Source organism: Botrytis porri (genome assembly GCF_014898465.1).
Source record: "Botrytis porri strain MUCL 3234 chromosome Unknown BPOR_015, whole genome shotgun sequence".
NCBI lineage: Eukaryota > Fungi > Ascomycota > Leotiomycetes > Helotiales > Sclerotiniaceae > Botrytis > Botrytis porri.
Window position 1 is genome coordinate 946822 of NW_024066089.1, and position 19320 is coordinate 966141.

General features: G+C 43.2%; 5 protein-coding genes across 5 annotated transcripts; 2 read left to right on the forward strand and 3 right to left on the reverse strand.

Annotated features, from left to right (window-relative positions):
- The first annotated feature begins 150 nt into the window (after positions 1–150).
- Positions 151–2667, forward strand: EAF01_010059 (uncharacterized protein). The gene is made up of 2 exons (XM_038918316.1): positions 151–1721; positions 1883–2667. The coding sequence occupies exons 1-2, from the start codon at positions 687–689 to the stop codon at positions 2228–2230; spliced, it is 1383 nt and encodes a 460-aa protein (XP_038766286.1). The 5' UTR covers positions 151–686; the 3' UTR covers positions 2231–2667.
- A 3403-nt stretch (positions 2668–6070) lies between these two features.
- EAF01_010060 (uncharacterized protein) lies at positions 6071–8683 on the reverse strand (the record flags this gene model as incomplete). Its single annotated transcript, XM_038918317.1, has 4 exons — positions 6071–7216; positions 7271–7276; positions 7325–8561; positions 8622–8683. 4 exons carry the CDS (start codon positions 8681–8683, stop codon positions 6071–6073), a joined length of 2451 nt encoding a protein of 816 aa, XP_038766287.1.
- Positions 8684–9470: 787 nt separating this feature from the next.
- EAF01_010061 (uncharacterized protein) lies at positions 9471–11416 on the reverse strand (the record flags this gene model as incomplete). The annotated part of the gene is made up of 2 exons (XM_038918318.1): positions 9471–9608; positions 9698–11416. The coding sequence occupies 2 exons, from the start codon at positions 11414–11416 to the stop codon at positions 9471–9473; spliced, it is 1857 nt and encodes a 618-aa protein (XP_038766288.1).
- A 302-nt stretch (positions 11417–11718) lies between these two features.
- EAF01_010062 (uncharacterized protein) lies at positions 11719–12517 on the forward strand (the record flags this gene model as incomplete). Its single annotated transcript, XM_038918319.1, has 2 exons — positions 11719–12278; positions 12343–12517. 2 exons carry the CDS (start codon positions 11719–11721, stop codon positions 12515–12517), a joined length of 735 nt encoding a protein of 244 aa, XP_038766289.1.
- A 1542-nt stretch (positions 12518–14059) lies between these two features.
- EAF01_010063 (uncharacterized protein) lies at positions 14060–18816 on the reverse strand (the record flags this gene model as incomplete). The annotated part of the gene is made up of 3 exons (XM_038918320.1): positions 14060–14146; positions 14198–18551; positions 18602–18816. The coding sequence occupies 3 exons, from the start codon at positions 18814–18816 to the stop codon at positions 14060–14062; spliced, it is 4656 nt and encodes a 1551-aa protein (XP_038766290.1).
- Between the last annotated feature and the right edge of the window lie 504 nt (positions 18817–19320).

The window sequence follows — 19320 nt, forward strand, 5'->3', positions numbered from 1 at the left end:
TTTGATATATATATATATATCCATCAAAAAGCTTCATCTGGGAGAAAAACAAACTAACTTCAAACCCCCTATAGGGCTGATGGATTCTCTTCTCTCTTCTGATGGGGTAATTTCGATAACCATGTACGGAGTAAATTCTTTGGCCTCAAAAGTGGAACTCTTTCTCACCAATACGACGAGCCAGAAAAATGGATCAAATCGAACAATCCCAGAAAGCACAAGAGGAAAATAACAGACCTCCAAGATATGTACGAAGTATGATATGTTGCAAGGATCACACAACTATGCATCTCGGCGGACTGCCTATCTTGGCACGGCGAGCAAAATACTGCCTGTTTCGCCCCGCTCGTGGCCTTGTCTATATTAGCGGCACAGTCAGATTTTGGAAAATGATTCTCACGACGGAGTGTTATTTGCGCTGTGTATTGAAAGATTGGATGGTTGATCAGTGAGAAATTGATGATTATTAATGACAACCACCACTTACGACCCAAATTGTCGGGTGTACGCTAGATTCGATAATGTTTCTCTCGTGTTGTATACAGACAGACCATGGCTACCTCCATACACTTTAAGCATCGAATGCGCTTCTCCTCCTCTTCTTTGCCCTCACAATGAATAAAACTCATCAGCTCTAGTCGTGTCGAAAAAACTCACATCTCCTACAGCCATCCCAGTATCCAACAATGATTCTTCGCAACCCAATACGCTCCCGAAGATACAAGTTCCTCAAAACCACCCTATGTATCCTCCTCACCTTCCTCCTCGCAACTAGAATCCCCCTCCCCAATTTCCCCAAACGCCGCTTCGATACCTGGGCCTGGGATCGCAGCTGTCACGAATTCTCCCCATTTAGCCCATTTAGCAAAACATGTACGGCGTCGCGAGCCTCCATCGCACCTGATGTGCAAATCGTGATAGAAACCGGTGGCTCGGAACCCCAAAGTAGGCTTCAGTACCAACTTGCGACTATGATGTCTGAGGTTCCTCGTCAGAATATTTTGATCTTTTCAGATTTAGAAGAAGAGGTCAGGTCTTTTCATGTTCATGATGCGTTAGCGGATATTTCGATACGAGAACGAAAGGATTACCCTGAATTCGCTTTTTATGACGAGTTGCAGAGGTATCAACGACTGAGTAAAGATACCAGGGAGCTTGAAGGTGGATGGAAATTGGCTAAGTACAAGAATATGGCTATAAAGCGGAAGATTTGGAAAATGTTGGGAGAAACTAACAGCACGCTTCCAAGAAGAAAATGGTATGTGTTCATTGATACAGACACTTTTGTCGAATGGGATAATCTTTTTGTATTATTGGAGAATTCGGATCCCCAGAAGAAACTATACATGGGAAGTCCTGTCTGGGCTGATCCTAAAGCACCATTTGCTCATGGTGGTAGTGCATATGTTCTCTCATATAGTGCTTTGGAGTCACTTAATTTGCATGATATGGAAAGAGATAGAGAGGCGATGTATAGTCAATTCGGTGTCAACACAACGGCCTTGTGTTGTGGTGACGAGGCTCTTGCAAAAGCACTAAAGAAGATAGGCATCACGCTGAAAGGCTACTGGCCAATGTTTAATGGAGAGGCACCATCAACTGTTGGCTTTGGGAGCGAAATCTGGTGTGAACCAGTACTTTCATTGCATCACCTCGCTGGGACAGATATGGAAGACTTATGGCTATGGATCGAAAATTGGAAAGCCCGCACAAGGAGCATGGTATATAAATTTTGTTTTACCCCCTTACATCCCGAACAAGTAATGAAAATAGAATACATTATGAACTCTGAAACTCTCCTACTCATATGAGAAATACCTATATGAACACATTTCCAACACCCCCATTCAAAGTCCACACCTTACTAAATAAATCCACACAGCAACCATTCCTCTTCAAAGACCTATTCGAGTACATCGCCCCTCAACTAATCCCCCAGATGAACAATTGGGAAAACATAGACGAAGGCTGGAAAATATATCACAACAAAGGTACCCCAGTATCTTTTTCACAATGCAAAGCAGCCTGTGTCGCAGACAAACTATGTTTCCAATTCGTTTCTCACAACTCTACCTGCGCATTATCCCACACGATCCGAATTGGTGGGAAACGATTACCCAAGAACGAAGATGATTATGAGTATATATCAGGATGGAGTTTGGAGAGAATAAGGGAATGGACTTCGAAGACGAAGTGTACTAGTGCCCGTTGGTTGCATTCAAATCCTTGAGTGGAAGAATCGATATACCTGAAGTGGAAATTAGAAATATGGGTAGAAACAGCTATTATCAAGCGGATGTAATATTCCAGACCCCAGATGGGGTGTGCAATATATACCTCCTGCTCTATTCTTCATAATCGAAAAGAAGAGAAGCAGCCCCGAGGGGAAAAATTATGCACCTTAAGAGGAAAAAGGAAACTTCCAACACAAACATATAATAGAAGTCAAGAAGGACTGAAGGAAGAGTAAAACAAACCAAAAATTCACGTAAAGGCTCGGTTAATTACCGGAAGCTGGAGCGAGTAAACATTACAGTGTGTGCAAAACATATAACAATTGCTTGAAAGCCATCAAAAAGAATACAACAAATCCGAAAAACTAGCCGACTCCGGAGGAGGCAATAAGAAATTCAAGAGCTTGATAAAAGAGGGAAGAGGGAAGAGGACAAAGAGTGGAGATAATATACATAAATCCCACAATCAGAATCCACACCTTTCTATTGCATTCTAATTGCAAGTCTACAGCGACTATCCCATTATTATTCTACTTGTCCCATTTTCCATGTCCTACACCTTCAGTCTTACTCTCCACAACTACCCCAAGGGTCTTTCTCCAACTTATACCATGGTTTTCACCCTTCTATTTTTGCCATACCAGTAATACTCCTCACCTCCGCACTACTTTCTCTCTTCTCCCCTTCGCTCTCCCCAGATGATATAAAAAGACCATCCATTCAAACCACATCTTCAATCATCTCACCTCAGTATAATGGTGAGGCATCGATGGCCTCACGTCAAATCATTATTTGAATTGGGACTTTCCTTAACGAAAGCATCTCCATATCCCAAATCGATATGACTCTAACTCTCCTAATGTATTCTTCATAGGATTGTCAATTTGAATTTAGATCCCTAACCCCATTCTTTATATGAGTCTCATCCTTTGACTCATATCTCGCATGCATCCTCACCGTCGATTTTACCCTCCATAACCCCCCATCAATCCTTGACTTCCACCTCTAAGCCCCATTCCACATACAACCTGCCCCCAACTCTCACTGCTCATTCCTTAAATTCAAACCATCCACAAAGTCCCTCTCCAACTCATCCCCCCCACAAACCCCAATATACAAGCCCTCAACTATCATCTTTGTTAGTACTAAACATACTGCTGCAAACTCAAGGACAAGAATGATATGTAGAACCATCCCCCTGTATACTTCAAAAAAAATTGCATTTGTCACATCACACCTCACACCTCACGTCTCCCATCTCTCACCTCACACCTCAACTATCAAAACCCAAACTTTACAAAATCATCACCACATACAACATAATCTCACTCGATTCACACCACCTCACACCACCTCACATCAGTTCACAGCAGTTAGCATCTTCTCACAAAACACAACATCACACATATCATAAAATCGTCCCTCAATCTTCAAACAAACAAATTCCATTCCCAAATTACTAAAACCTCCGTTCTCCGAGCCCCCAAAAATCTCCCTCTCCCAGGAAAAAAACCAGCCCCAGTCCCAAACCCAAGCCAACAGATCTCAAAGTTTCATCCACAAAAAGGCCCCCTGAAAGGTCTTATTCCACATTACTAATTCATAACCCATTACCACATGAGTCCCCGAGGAAAATTCCTAAAAGTAGTCGATTCTCATATTCTCTGATACTAACCAGATTTCGACTTCATTTCGAAATTTCATTTGTTGTTTGAAAAGTTTTTTGACATCCACCCATTTATCCATCCGTCCACCACATCTACATCAATCTACGTCTAGATTCGAGTCTAGCGTAGGTGCCTTCATCCCCACTCACTCCCCTGTCCCCATCTTCTTCTTTTTATGATGGTCACTGGCAAGGGTAAAAAGAAGAAGGAAGAAAAAACTTGCAATGAGCAAGGTGTTAAGGAAATCATACCATACTCGTTAGCACAGCACTTATCCAATTCATCTAGAAGTAGAAACTCCAAGAAGCAAGCCTGATTCTTCCCGTCCCCAAATAAAATGAATCTGCTCATTTGTAAAATGTATCTATCCAGCTAGATCATTTTACAATAGTGACTACAAATTGACCAGGAAAATGCGTACTAGTCAGCACAACACTTATCGAATTCATCTTGAAACAGAAACTCCAAGAAGCAGTCTAAGGACTTAAACCACTTCTTCCCGCCCCCATTTCAAGAAAAAACTGCTCAATCTGCAAAAATGTCTCTCCATCCCCTAAAGCTTCCAAGCAAAGTCAACACCACCTCGAAGGAAAATGTGCACCGATGGGCACAGCACTACCCTAGTTCACCTTGAAATAGAAGCAAACTAGAGGCAGTCAGGTTACCTCTAGCAGTCCTTATTTCAAGAGACTCTGATCGATGTGGAAGGGGCCTTTTCATCCCTAAGAGCATCATAGTCACACCACCTGACGATAGTGACTATAGATTGATCAGAGAGACAGATCGGTCAAAAACCTTTGCACCCCTTGGCACAGCAGTATACTGATTCTTCCTGAAATGGTATTCGCGTGGCTGTTCTAATCCCCTCTTCCCCTCGCCCCCTTTTCCCGCCCCTCATTGGCTTCGAGTTCTTTTTTTAATTTTTTGATTTTACTATTTTTTTTTTTCAAAACTTATTTTATCAATTTTTTTCCTTCAACACCATATGGTGTTGGTTGTTTTGGGAGGGTTTCGACTTTTTTTGTGCTTGAATAGATTTTTCCCCTTAAGACATTATAGAAGCAAAACGGATATTATAAACACGCAATCACCCCCAACCAAAGTCACATTCCATCGCATTGCGCGATCGTGACTATCATCAAGAACATGATACCAGACCTTACAAGGATTTCCACAAGTTGTCTATTGTGATAAATAAGATCTAGTGACATCCTTACCGTCTGAATTCATGCCCTGTATGAGCGGGCAATCGGTTGGATCCAATTTCCTGCCGATATAAAGTATCGACTGCAGCTAATTAGTGGAAGGTGATCACCCAATAGACAGACAATTCGCGGAAATTTACAACAGTTTTGTCAACCTTCATACTGGCGTCGTTTGTTCCCGACAACAGGTAATGATGGGTTCGCATTCACCACCACAGCACCGGTATGTGGTGCATTCAAAGGTGCGACTTTCACCACCCCTCCTCAAGAAGCACCAATGAATCCTTTGGTTGCGCCAATGAAATGTGAATACATGGATCTGCAGCGGAAGTTCGAAAAATTTGACTAATCCGTGGCAAGACGTGACCATACCCCTTCACTGGTATTATCCCCCTTAGTAGTGTGGCTGCGGCGGAAGAAATTGTGTTGAACTGATGCGAATTCAGGCAACTCAATTCTAAGCCGGTAACTGAATCTTCTGGGGCCTAGTCCCCAATGCTGGCTCCGGAGCAAAGTTGACTCACCTTGTTGATGAGTCGCTTACTATCACGCATATCTCCTTCAGAAAAGACTCCACGACGTAAGGTTACAGGCACCATCGACGACGGGGTCCATCAAAGACTCTATCGGTCGCATGAGCCCGTCAGGCTATTCAGACAAACTCTGAATGCCCTGTAGAACTACTATTCTCATGTATTGTACAAATTCGAATGACTTAGGCCTTTTAACGTCATGCCCAGGACAAAATCAAATGGCACACTTCTTGACTTTCAAAAAAAAAGTACAGCGTGGAAAGCTCTGGCTCTCATTCTCAGAAATGAAGTCGTAGGCTGAAAGATTGCGTACGCAATTTCTCATTGTTCCAAAGGCAGCGAGGTTTTGTAAAGGTATACGTATTACATGATTGACCTGGCCTTTTGAAATAATTCAAGACTTTGTGCTCAATCGTTGAGTATCCGAAGATTCAACCAAAGAATTCTCCGCCTACCAACGTCTCCCATGGTTTTCCAGATTCCCAGACCTGCTCCATCAATTTCCGTGCTTTATGTGCTTGTGTCATTCCGTATCTCTCAACCCTGTTCATTCGTTCGAGAATATCCGATCTTTGTTTCTCATCCCATATATCACATCCAGCTGTGAACATGGGAAATAACAAGCATGCTTCGGCACTACTTCCTTTTCTAACCTTGTTGAAGGAGCCAAGTATCTCACCAACAGCATGCTGGACATCCTCATGAGCTGAGGGCTTTCCCAGTATCCTGCGATGTAGATGGACTAGCCCAGCAGAATGGAAAGCTTCATTGGTTGCAGCGACCTCAAGACTATCCCAACCATATTCTGCTTCTGATTTAGATTGCATGTGAGTGCAAGGTTTCGCTGGGTGACGCCGCGACTCGATAAGATCTGCTTCTAACTTGTGCGCACGGGTCACAACTTCATCGGATGGTTGCCAATCTTGTTTAATTGTTGAATCAGGATTAATGCGACGCTCGTCACATTGACGGGCAAGATTAGCGACTTTGGCAAGTATTCGGATGCAATGACTTGTGAAACCTAGAATACAATCAATTTGATAACCATCCTCTTCATCTTCTGCTTCATAATCCAACATCCAAGCGGACGAAAGGTTCTGTCCTCCACTCATACTGCCAAGGACATCCAAATATGCAAACCAACCCCATAGGAAAGACGAGACTTTATCTTTCCGAGATATAGTTTGCATACGATGGGCTCCACCCCTGGCAACGAGCATTTGTCGCGCGAACTCGAGATGCTTCTGCCATGGAACGGCAACTCCAAAGACTTTTGGAGATATTATCTCCAAAGATGCGAGCATGATTACCGTTGCCAGGTTGACATTCGACGTAATCTTATTTGGGTCGTCGAGTGCGTGCCTAAGATTAGGAAAGATGTCTTTGACCCATAAAGCTATACGAGTCGCAGGTTCGGGTTGTCTCAAGAGTCTGGCACGATGTGTGGCAGAGTATGCAAGTAGAAGATGTAACAGATCATCATCTCGAACCGCCATTTGCGGCAGAATACTCCGGAATGGATTAGAAGAACAATTGTGTGGTATTAGACAGCCTGCTGTATGGTCTAGGAAATGATGCTAGGACAGGTTAGTTGTACAGCTCAAAGCCAATTCACGAAAAAAAGGGCTTACAAAATACTGTTATTCAGTTAGCGGTGAATTGAGATTGACAATGAAAATGCTCACAAGTAGATTCATAGGATTTTCCAGTAATTTTGCAGGCAATGGTTGAAGTACACGAGGTATACATATCGAAACCGGTTTGTCGTAATACCCAACTTCAAGAGCTGTCTCATTGATTTCCATACCAAAGCCAAATTCCATTGGCGATAACTCTCCGCCATTATCCAAATCAAAGTCCTGGTGAGTTCCCAGTAGCTTGGGCGACGATTCTGATATTGCATTGATGTCATCATTCTTACCAATGTCCAAGTCCACCAATCCTCGATCAATCCCCCATGTTTCTGTATCCTGGTATACATCATGCATGTATGGTGTCCAATCCTGACTTTGGTAATCCCATCCTCTCCCATTGCTGGGTTGCTCGGATGGTGTCCCATCGAGCGGTCCCGACAACAGTGAATTTACCGAGAGTCCGCGCGAAAATTCACGACTTGGCGTAGCTTTGGTCTTATCAATATCCACCCCACGTATTGATTCAGATTCTACCTGGGATGTATAAATCGTTGTATTTCGAGAGTCGTAGTTGGGATACGAATCGGATACTAAAGGAGGAAGCATCCGTGCACTATTGAGTGAGCCTTCGTATCGCGTGCGCTTAGCAGGTCGATCCGTTATAGAGCTTTCAGTCGCTGGTGTTCCATGACCGCTTCCGAGATATGGAGGAGTTGACAATCGACTTTCGGTACTTGGCAGTGCGCTTCTGTTTGAAATTGGACTTCCAGATTCATCCGCAACCTGAAGGTGACCAAATATCGATAGGCCAGGTGAATGGGCCGAGAGTGGAGTGATAGGGGCGCTGGATTGATATCGCTCAAAGCTTTGAGGGTAGTGTTGATTTTGGTGACCATAATCTTTGGGCAATGTATCTTGGAAAGTTACAATGGGGGGATATGCAGGTCGGGTCAAGGCGGGATCAATCATCGATGTATCGGCCATACGTTCCACAGATGCTCCATCGTCGCGACCTGAATGCTCATCACGATGCGCAAATACTGTGGGGGAAGATCGGAAGCTTGTAAATAACCCCGAAGTCGAAGGGTGATTACTCGCATCTGGAGTTATTTGGTTCGAGGTCAAGAAATTACTCTTTTCAGGAGTAATGGTATCATTTTGAACCCTTTTCTTGCCTCGACCCTCCCAATTCAATCGTATGCTATAATCGCAGATTTCGTTCAGTTTCGAACAATTCACACATGTTGGGCGAGTTTCGTCGCATTTGACTTTGCGAGCTTTGCAGGGCCTATGAGTGATATATATATTCAGTTCCAAAATCTATGAATCACCATTTCCATTAGCGTACCAACATCCGTTCCTACTCCTTCTCTTAGGTTCTGGTGCTCCCACCCTCTTTGGACGTGGCATGATGAGAATGACCAAATAGTTTGTAAACGAATGACAATACCGGCTTCCGACATTGACTTAAGTTGGTAGTATCTGATTTGTCGCGGATTTTTGCCATAAGTAGAATTAGATTTGAATTAGATTTGGTAGATAGCACTATTGGATTTGTCTGTATCAACATACTCACGATCAAAACAAGGGAAAGAAGTTGTTGTCCCAAGGAACGACGATCAATATGGACGGATGGAATTTGAGTCGGATTCTGGATTTCCAAAGAAGGAAAGGATTAATCCAAGTTTAAGTTGCAGTGCAGTCTACCTAAGTAGTCAAGTGCAATCTGCAATTGAAAATTGGTAATAAAGCCTTGGACAATTGAGGGATGGATGATATGAATGGGTATGATGGATAGATATCTGTGGAGAAGATGTGGAAAGGTGGGGAGAAAACCAGAAGCTTGATATATTTCCGATTAGATAATAGATATGATATACTTTTGCCAATATGGACTAATGCTGATAAGACCAAGCATCCAACCATTGATCAACAAGTCGTCCAATGATTGTCCAAATGTTTGACTAATGACGGATTAACATCAAGGATAATTGATCAAAGTGGGCGTACTTGCTTACGGAGTACGTCCTAGCTTGTTGCCGTTGGTAATAAATCTCCTAGCAACTTCACTCACCACCTTGGCATTTGTTCTCTCAAGTTACCCAGCGCTCCGACATGAATACCTGACTCAAGGTCTCGAATGATCCAATTTCAATGCTAGTAAAATGTTTGTGTCCTGGGCTCCTTCACTAGACAACTAAATGATGTCTATATTGAGAATCTTGATATCTTCCTCCGGTTTCTCTTTATAAACTCGCGTATTTTCAATCTTATGAATAACATCTAAACCTTGAATGGCCCTTCCGAAAATGGTATGTTTGTTGTCTAACCATGGCTATATGGAGAAGAAGAAGAAGAATATTAATTAGTACTTGTTACGTCTTACGATGAATTGGAGATCTTAAGCAAATGTTGTGAACTTACAGTCTTTTCCGTGGTAATGAAAAATTGACTACCGTTGGAGTTTGGTCCCGCATTCGCCATACTGACGGTATAAGGTTTGTCATGTCGGAGAGAACTAAACTCATCGGCAAACTCTCTGCCCCAAATACTTTCACCACCAGTACCATCTCCTAATGGATCTCCACACTGGATCATGAATTTTCGAATGACACGGTGGAAGATGGTATTGTTGTAATAACCTTGTTTCGAATGTGTCACAAAATTCTCAACGGCTTTGGGGGCTGCATCGGGGAATAAGCGTATATGAATATCTCCGTATGTGGTGTGAAGAACAGCTGCAGTTCCAGTCTCGGCAGCTTTTGCCTCTGCTAATTTCTTCCCATTTGTGTTGTTAGGTTTCTCATTTTGGACATCTCGTTCGGATTTGGAGACTTCTTCATCATTTGTGAACATGTAAAATCGCACTTTCCCAACTCCGGTCGCAAAGAATATCGGATCTCGGAGTTCGGATTCCTGCAGAAGAGGATTGTTGGATGCCGCCATGGCAATCGTCGTGACACCTTTCTTTTGTGGTTGACCTTGGTACATAGCAATATTAAGAGGTCTAAAGTTCTCATCTCCTCCATAGACCTTCACGACTCGGTTTGTATAAGTGTTCAAAACCTTTGCGCCGAGTATTGATCCATATATGATGAAGTGTCCCGTCTCGTCAAATATAACATTAGCTTTATTTCGTAGGGTTGGCGTTTCAATTTCGCGTTCTGTAGCAAGTCGACGGCCGAATTCTAGATCTTCTAACTTCTTCAATGATGTTCCTGCCTGTTGCATTTCCTCGATAACCTGCAGCGATTCATCGTATGTACGGTATAATTTTCCAGTTGGGAAGTCAAACACTCGAACTTTGCGATCGGGGAATGAGACAGTCGCGAATTGCGAGCCACTTGGAGAAATTGTAAGAGAGGTGGGTGTTGATTTCGCCTTCTTAAATTCGAATAAATTAGTGGAAGACTTGTATTCGAAGACGTTGTCAGGCTTCTCGTAATTTCCTCCTGGTCGCCAATATTCAATCATACCATTCTCGTCTGCTGATATAACACAATTGTAGGCATCGTTGTATGCCATCAACGAGATAACACTTCGATGTAAGCCGGAGATTGTGTGGATTGTTTCCTGGTTCTCTCCACGACCATCGTATATCCGAATCGTATGATTGACCTCGTCAGAGACAGCTAACGTTGGAAGGGATGCGCCACATCCATGTACCCAGCAGACGCATTTCGGTGTGAATTCTAAAGTTAGCATTGACAATAGATCAAATGTCATCACATCGAATATCTTGATTGTTTTGTCTGCGCCAGCTGTCGCAAAGCTTCGTCCATCTGCACTGATCGATACACTCTTGATCTCTCCAATGTGCGTTCTAAACTCCTTCACAAATTCAATGCCGTCGCCTCCTTTCTTCCAGAATTTAACCACTCCATCGACCGAGCTTGTGATTAGGAAGTCCGTCAATGGAGTCATAGTAACGAACGAGATCTGCTCTTTGTGCATAAGAGACTTAGAATACCGCGCAGAGGTTGGTAGAGCTGAGATATAGAGCTTTTCGTAGGGAAGCTTGCGACGCTTCTTCTTGGGAGCTTCCGCAGATGGAAGCTGAGGTCCCATATCATCGTCGGACGAGGAGTCTTCATCTTCTGCATCGAGCTTGCGTTTATTGGAATTAGAAGCTGTATCAGCCATATTGATAAATTGAAGACCGTAGACTTGGTAAGTGAAAAGTAAGTGTTGTTTGAAGGCCGATGATGGGTTCAAGACATGAAGTTGACGGGAACAAAATAATATCACAAGGCTGAACTGAAGCCAGGATATACTAGCGTGTTTTTGTGGTGCGAGGCTAGGTAGCCTCATCTAAGATTCTTGCAGCTACTCCACATAGTACTGTAGACGTCATTGTTTGAATGTTCAATATAGTTTAAGTTATATTTACATTTTATTTTTTTTACTACGACACCAACTACAAGACTTTCAAGAACTCGACAACCATGAGTTCTACTTCAGTAGCCAACAAGCTCATCTCCCGCCATCCCCTTCAACGTCTTCCTTCTCCCTCTCCGACAGCATCCGCCCTCATTCATCTCATTGGCCTTGCTTCCTTTTCTCTTTCTTATAAATACCTTTTCGACTTCCCAACATTCATCAACTCTTCCTATGGCTGGCACTTCCAATATCTCACCATCATCGGTCTCACTCTAGCTTCTTTGACATTTGTCTTCGGTTTCCTCGCAGACATCACTCTTTCCCCAAGACTCTTCTTGATCAAGAATTCTCTCTCATTATGTTCTGCTCCTCTGGAAGTTTTGATCTCCGTGCTGTATTGGGGAATCTCGGCTATTGATAAGAAGCTTTTGGTGCCTCCTGAGATCTATATTAGTCCATATGCTGATATCGGATTCCACGCTATGCCAGCGATCTTGTTGACTATTGATCTACTATTCTTGAGTCCGCCATGGACTATCAATGCATTGCCTGCCATGGGACTTTCATCAACTTTGGCTGTTGCATATTGGGCTTGGGTAGAACAATGTTATAAGTATAATGGATTGTGAGTAGTCTATGGCCGAGCATGTATGTCTGACGAAAGATTGAATGCTAATATCGATATCTAGTTACCCATATCCATTATTTGGACATCTTGATACAACACAGAGAGCAATTTTGTTCACCGGAGCTGCCTTGACGATGACAGGTAGTACGGCAGTGCTTAAATGGCTATATGGAAGAGTCAATGGCTTGCAGGGTGCTCAATATAGGAGCAATCCTAACAACATTAAGGGGAAATAACCTTATTTTTATAGATGATATTTTATAGAAAGACAGATATGGATTTGGGTCGCTGAAATGTTCTATTTCGTTCATATACCTACCTAATACTCACAATCTAGAAGATATCTACAATTTGACCATTTTGATTAAAGTGACTTCGTTGTAAATCTAATGAGGCACAGTGAGCGATGCGGCAGGGCCATCTATAGACAATTTACAGCTTCTTCAGCTTACCACCTGAATATGAACTTATCGTATCATCAAAACACATAGCACAGCTTTGAAAGCCCCCTCACTCCTCCAAATAGGCGAACAGAAAGTATCTTCCGAATATAGCCTCAATCACCTACGTGCTACTTCCTAGCAGGTAAGCATGCAACCTCGCGGCAGTCTTCTGGCACATGGCATACAATTCCAACACCCACTTAGTTCCGGACAAGTGTTCTCTTTACAACAAGATGACATTCCACCGTGAACTTCTTTTTTCTCAAATTATCTTCAATATCCAAAACATCGAAACGGTCAGCCTCAACCAGATCATCTCCTCTGATCAATCCCCCCAACCACTTCCTCCAGGTCCTTTCCATCTTCATAAGCGCAACTCATGAACTTGAACTTGCAATCATTCATACATTTGCAAAATATGAAACGGATCCAACGATAGATCAGTGAAGAATAGGCTCATCGAGAAGATCCCATTTCTGACTTGAGACAAAAAATGAAAAGTACTAATGTAGCTGGTTTTATGAAACCCGGGAAGCACGAATGATTATTCAAGGGGATATTGATAGGGTATGTGATGAGATTGAGAAGTATAGACCTAAATTTGTATAAACCTCCATATCACATAACATAACATAACATCCCACTCGCTTCCTTACTCAAAATCATATTTAGCCACATCTATTCACCAAACAACACTCATCCTATCCCCTCCCCTCCCCCCGGATCCTCAAACCCGGCATCTCAATCACCTTCACCTTCAACATTCGACTCATCCCATCATACAAGATCCAGATAAGAACCTACTCTTCTTCCCTTCTTCCCCTCCGACTACTCCTTTCCCCTCTTTCCTACTCCTTCATCTCTCTCACCAATCCCACGACAACAAAGCCTTTTAGATAGTCGAAACGAAAAGTGATGGGAATTTTCGTTTTCATCATCAAACTCCACCACCAATGATCATCTATTATGACCCGTGGGCACTTTGTGAATCTATGGATGGGAAAAATAGTGGGAGGGTGTATTTTCTAGATGAAAGGCTACATATCTATGCATACATGCACAAGACAAATACAGCAAATAAATTGCAAATCAGACCATATCATATCAACACAATGAATCATCGACTCTCAAAATTATCATATCTATCTACCGATCCTTTGCTCATTAATCCTTTGCATCTTTCCCATTTTCCACAGTTCCCATGCTCGCTTTTCCATATAAACAATCAACCAGTGATTTATCGCTTACCGTATCGTCATACGTAACCTCCCGTCCCATGCCTCATTAACATTTTCCACTTCCGTGTCCTTCTTTCCGTTTTGGCATTTCATATATCTATTTCGATAATTGAGAAACATCATATTGTGCAGCATCATGATACAAATCGATCAAACAACCTGCACTCCAAGCTTGTGTTGGAGACTATCATAAAATTAGTACAGATAATCTCAATTAAAGTAGAAAATAACGTACCGAATCAGGACAATAAGCTCCATCTTTTTGTGTCAACTCCGTCAAACCGGCCCAATCACTATTGACAATAGCTTCCTTACAACCCGCCAATCTTCTCGTGATTTGTTGGAAAGCTTCCGTCTTAGCCGCTGGAGTCTTTCTTCTCTTGAGATCGAATTTCAACAAAGCTCTTAAGAAGAAACCAGTTGGCCATAACCATTCTGGACCTTGGTGATAATTCCTTCCTTTTGAAGTTGAGAAATCTTCACTATCCTCGGAGTTGATGTAGTATGGTCGATAATTAAGATCAGCTGGATCAAGAGTTGCCATACCAGTAGGTCCACGAAGTACTTTGTCCGCAAGGAATAAGGCATTAAGAGCATGAGCATCGTCAAAGAGGTCTGGGGCAACCGTCATGGCAATTGGGAAATTTGATCGTAGTTGATAATCTTCGTACTCTTTGCCTGATTTGTACAGATCCTTGTAAATACCTCTTCGGTTGACAATAGGAGTATTCACATCATACTTCGAGTCATCTTTAGCGTCCAAAGGAACATAGTAACAACGTTCGAAGTTCTCTTTGATCTTATCGGCCCAGTCTGAGAAAGTGATGACTTGCATGTTTGGATCTGAAGTGCTGACGCCAGCATACTTGTACTTGCCTTTCTCGTGAAGTTCGGCTACCCAGCGAAGAGTACTGTATAACAGACCGGTGATTTCAATAGCAGCTCCATCACGAGGTGTACCAGGAACTCCCTTGCTCTTAGCTTTTTCACTCTCTCCCATCTTGTCCATCCAAGTACCACAGTTGTGTTGGTTACCACCGAATATCAGACCAGTTGACCAGTCAACTTTGATGTCAATGTTGAATCCCTCGGAGCTCATTTGCATATCGAGGTTTGGACCGGCATTTGCTTCTCTGAATGACATTCCGGATGCATGACGTTGCAAAGATTCCTGAATAATATCCTCCAAAACTGATGTCTTTGAGTATGCTCTTGGATCATCAGAATCAAAGTAGGTATCATCATAAGGTAAGAATCGTCGAGGCACCTTCTCTTTCAAAAGCTCCAATCCATTGGGTACAATGTTGGTGTAGTCTTGAATGGTTTGTAACATGAACCAAATTGAATCTCGAGAGTTGTAACGTGGCAAGTTACCACTGCTCAACAAGTTAGGTATCATACCATGCTTCAAGACACTTGAGAATGCGAGAATATGCTCTCTTGCTTCAGCATAGCGACCTGTACCAAGGAAAAGACCTCTTGCAGAAATGAATACATCTCTACCCCAACATCTAGCCCACTCGACTGCAAAGTGAGGCAAGCCGGCTGCTAAAGAAGGTACTGCCTTCTTGGGGTACAAAGATGCAGAATTGACATATCCAGTCTGCTGAACACTAACCATAGCTAAATCCTGTAAGAACCATTGTCCCTCACGAACATTTTCATTCATCAATGCCAAACTTCGCTCCCATGCAGCTCGGTAAGCAGTTCGAATGGCTAGACCAAAGTAACGGGGGAGCAAAAAGCTTGGCATTTTTCGAATCGCATCAAAACGTTCCTTCAACCAAGCCGTTGGCTTTTGAAGTCGTTCATAGCCGGATCTGTTTGACATTTTCTCCAATCTACCGATGATATAGTCAAGGGCCCATTGTCCCTCTCTCAAGTGGTTGCACATGGGATGTCCCAGATTATTGTCTTTGATGATATTCTTGAGCACACTCCACCAACCTTGTAAACCAGCATACACGAGTTTACCATGGCCAGGGATATCATATACTCCATCTTTACCCTCACTAGCATCGAGCTCTTCCGCCTCACATTTATAAAGGACGACGTTCAAATCGACTAAGTCCAGTTCTGAGAACGCTGCCTTTGCTCCCGAGGTGACAAATGTATCGAGACCAGTTGCATGCTCGGCAGCAGGTATCCAAGTCTCGAACAATGCAATACTTCCGGGCGGAAATTTGTCTCGGACGGAAATTGTTGTTTCTCCATCTTTGTATTCCATACGGACTCCAGGAAGATTAGAAACTTTGCTAGGTAATCCTTTCAGATACTTCTTGTCCTCTAATGCCTCCTTCTTTGCCTCTTCAGAAGTGTCGACTTCTAGCATCCAGCTGCCAAGATGGCTCGCTTTAGTGCCTCCAAGATGAACCGGATTGAAACCTCCATTTCCGTTGCCATAACCAGGGAAAGCAGTATGTGCGATAAGGAAGTAACCCTTTCTAGATTCAGGATGCACTCGATGAACAGTAATATACTGATCTTCATGATGAATGTATGTTTCTGCGTACCCGTCCTTGCCCATAATACTATGGATTTGATTGAGAAGCTTCTTGACACCACCAATACCACCTTCGCCAGCTCCTATCTTGACTTCCATTTCGGAAGAAGCAGAAGTGTATAATCTCGTTTCATGAACGATTTCGACTAGTTTAGGATAAATCTCATCGTAACCCATGACACTACCAATGGCACTGGAACACATGGCAACCAATGCAGCATTTGGTAAAGTGTCCCGAGCATCACGTTTTTGAGCTGGAACTTCGTTGTCATGGGTACAATCCATAAAGAGAGCATGAACTGGAGTATATCTGATGGTGCGAATAATTTCTTTGCCGGGTGTCGATCCGTTGGATCGACCATGGGGTGTCTTCTGTTCTGCACCTGATACTTCGTCGACCTCGAAGCTACCAATGGGTCTACCGCCATGTCGATGAACAAGGCGACTCACTTCACCAGTACTCCACGCCTGCATTGCTTCTCTGATGAGTGAACTTAGACCAAGACGTTTGACGAAAACATAGTCCATTTCTTCTGACCCGGTGAAAAGTTCAGCAACTACATAAAGATTTGGTCTGATTCTTCTTGCCTCGTCTAGCAGAAATTCAGCTACATGAATAGGTGTAGAGTGTGCATTATCGATACGGAAACCGGTGAAATATTTCGCCATGAGACGTGTGTATTTCGCCATGAAGTCCCACAAGAAGGGACTGTCTTCGCGAGATTCTCCATAACGCAACTTTACACAGTCACCCCAGACAATAACTTCACGGCGCAAATACGCGCGAGATTTGGGACCGGCATTGTCAATAAGTGCATTTGCAGCCCAGATCCAACCATTGTTTGCCAAAGCAAGGTCTTCTTGATTGTGCTTGGAGGTAGTGGAGTTTTTAGGTAATCTGGTGAAGTAGGATTCGATGAGGGGATTTTTGTCGTCAATTGGACCAAGTTTTGGGCCATTATCGTCAAGACGGACATATTTTGTGCGGTTAAACAGCTGGTCGAGAATCTCAGCAACATCGACGTCGTATTCTTTGTAGTATGGAAGGTTAACTTCGTCCAAAATGTTAGTCAAACGGCTTCGAGCTTCGGCACGATCGGCACCATTCGATTTATCGCCTTCGAATCTTCCAAACAAAGCTGTGAGCAGTGCTGCACCAACTTCTGGGTTGACCTTCCTTCTGTATCTTTCCCCAAGTCTGTCTGTGTTGAGCATTCCTTTTTCTCTCAAAAATGTTGCCTGTTCCGCAACGGAGGCATTCTTGATAGCTTCTAAACCACCAAAGCCAGATCCACCGAATCCGCCCTCTGGGAACGAAATTTTGTTAGATGCCCAAGCCTCTACTACTGCATCGGCATCCCTCTCAATCTCGATAACATAGTATTCCCATAGACGGAGTTTGGCAATGACTTCGGTTTTGACGCCTGCCATGACCTGGACTAAATCATCGACAGAATTGAGCGTAGTTGGGAGATCAAGCTTGGCAAGATCTTTACTAAATTCTAGTAATTTAGTGTCCAACTCTAAAGCCGAACGCAACCATGGTGCTGTTGATACGTTGTAGCCAACTTCTGGGTGCTCCTCGAGCCATGCGCTGTTGTTCGCCGTGTGATTCCAGACTACATCGGTCAAGCCCAAAAGACCATGATTGTCTTCCATGCTCTTGACCAGTTTTTTGACGTCTTTTTCGCCATTAGGGAAGCACTCGGGATCCCATGAACATTGATCATATATACTGTATGGAGAATTTGATTCACCACGCTTTTGCAACGGGGTAAAATGAACCATGTTGTAACCTCTCTCACTTATTCCCCGGAGATGCTTTTCCCAGTCCTTGGGGTACTTGCCCATGAATTTTGAAATGACAGAGAAGACTGACAATGCAGGCAAAGGCAGTTGCCTGCCTTCCAGCATCAAAGTTGGAGCAACATCTATGTAGTATACTGGGGATTTTGTGGTTTCGATGGGAGTGGTATTTGTATCATCCAAATCCGGTAAAGCTTTGTATGTAGTATAAAATGCGAATGCGCCAGCTGAATGAATGGGTATCGAGATTTCAATGGTACGATTAAAGTCTGGTTCCAACCTATACAGTCAGTTCTTGCAATAGATGGAGATTCGCGGGCAAAAACTCACTTGAATTCACGGAACTGTTCTCTTTGGAATTCTACACCTTTCTCGGGAATGTTCACCCAGAGACTGCCTTCTCGACATATTGAAGATGTTCCTTCGATAGCAAAGCGGACGGTTATTGGCTCTGTGCCTTTGGGTGTCAGATAGATATATCCTCCAGATACATCGGGACTCCCATCATCCTTGAGAGGGAGTAGATAGATTTCGTTGGAAACCATTGTCTTTGGCGCTACAGATTTGGCGAACCAACAAAGCTAGATATTATTGAAAGCGATTATTGTGGGAGAACTGGGCTCCAGAGAGGATCGGCACAACTCAGAAAGACGTCACTGGCTTTAGAAAGGTGAGGATAGAGAGAAGAATATGAAGCAAAAAAAAACGACAGAGATGGATCAAACGAAGGAGGATGGGGTCGAGGTGTACTTTTAAGAAAAACTCATAGGAAAGTGCATTAGTTTTAGATAAGTGGTAAGTTAGTTATAGGTAGCTTCCAAGTGTTTGCTGGTGGTTTGATAGAGGTAGGTTGGAAGCGGGGCCTCTTTGGAGTTGGTGGGTAGATTCGCATATGGGATAATGGTGGGAGAGTGGGCGCGGGTAAGATGCTGGTCAAACCATAGGAAAGACCCGGCTTGTTAGCAGAGATACTAGGGAATCTATTGGTTGTGAGGAGTTTGCAATGATTTAGGATGGAAAAACTGAATGTGATACGTCATGAGAAAAAG

Excerpts from the sequence above, each read along its gene's own strand:
- EAF01_010059 (XM_038918316.1), top strand. The coding sequence starts at position 687 with ATGATTCTTCGCAACCCAATACGCTCCCGAAGATACAAGTTCCTCAAA. Across the intron at positions 1,722-1,882 it reads AAGCCCGCACAAGGAGCATG|CAACCATTCCTCTTCAAAGA; the intron begins GTATATAAATTT and ends AAATCCACACAG.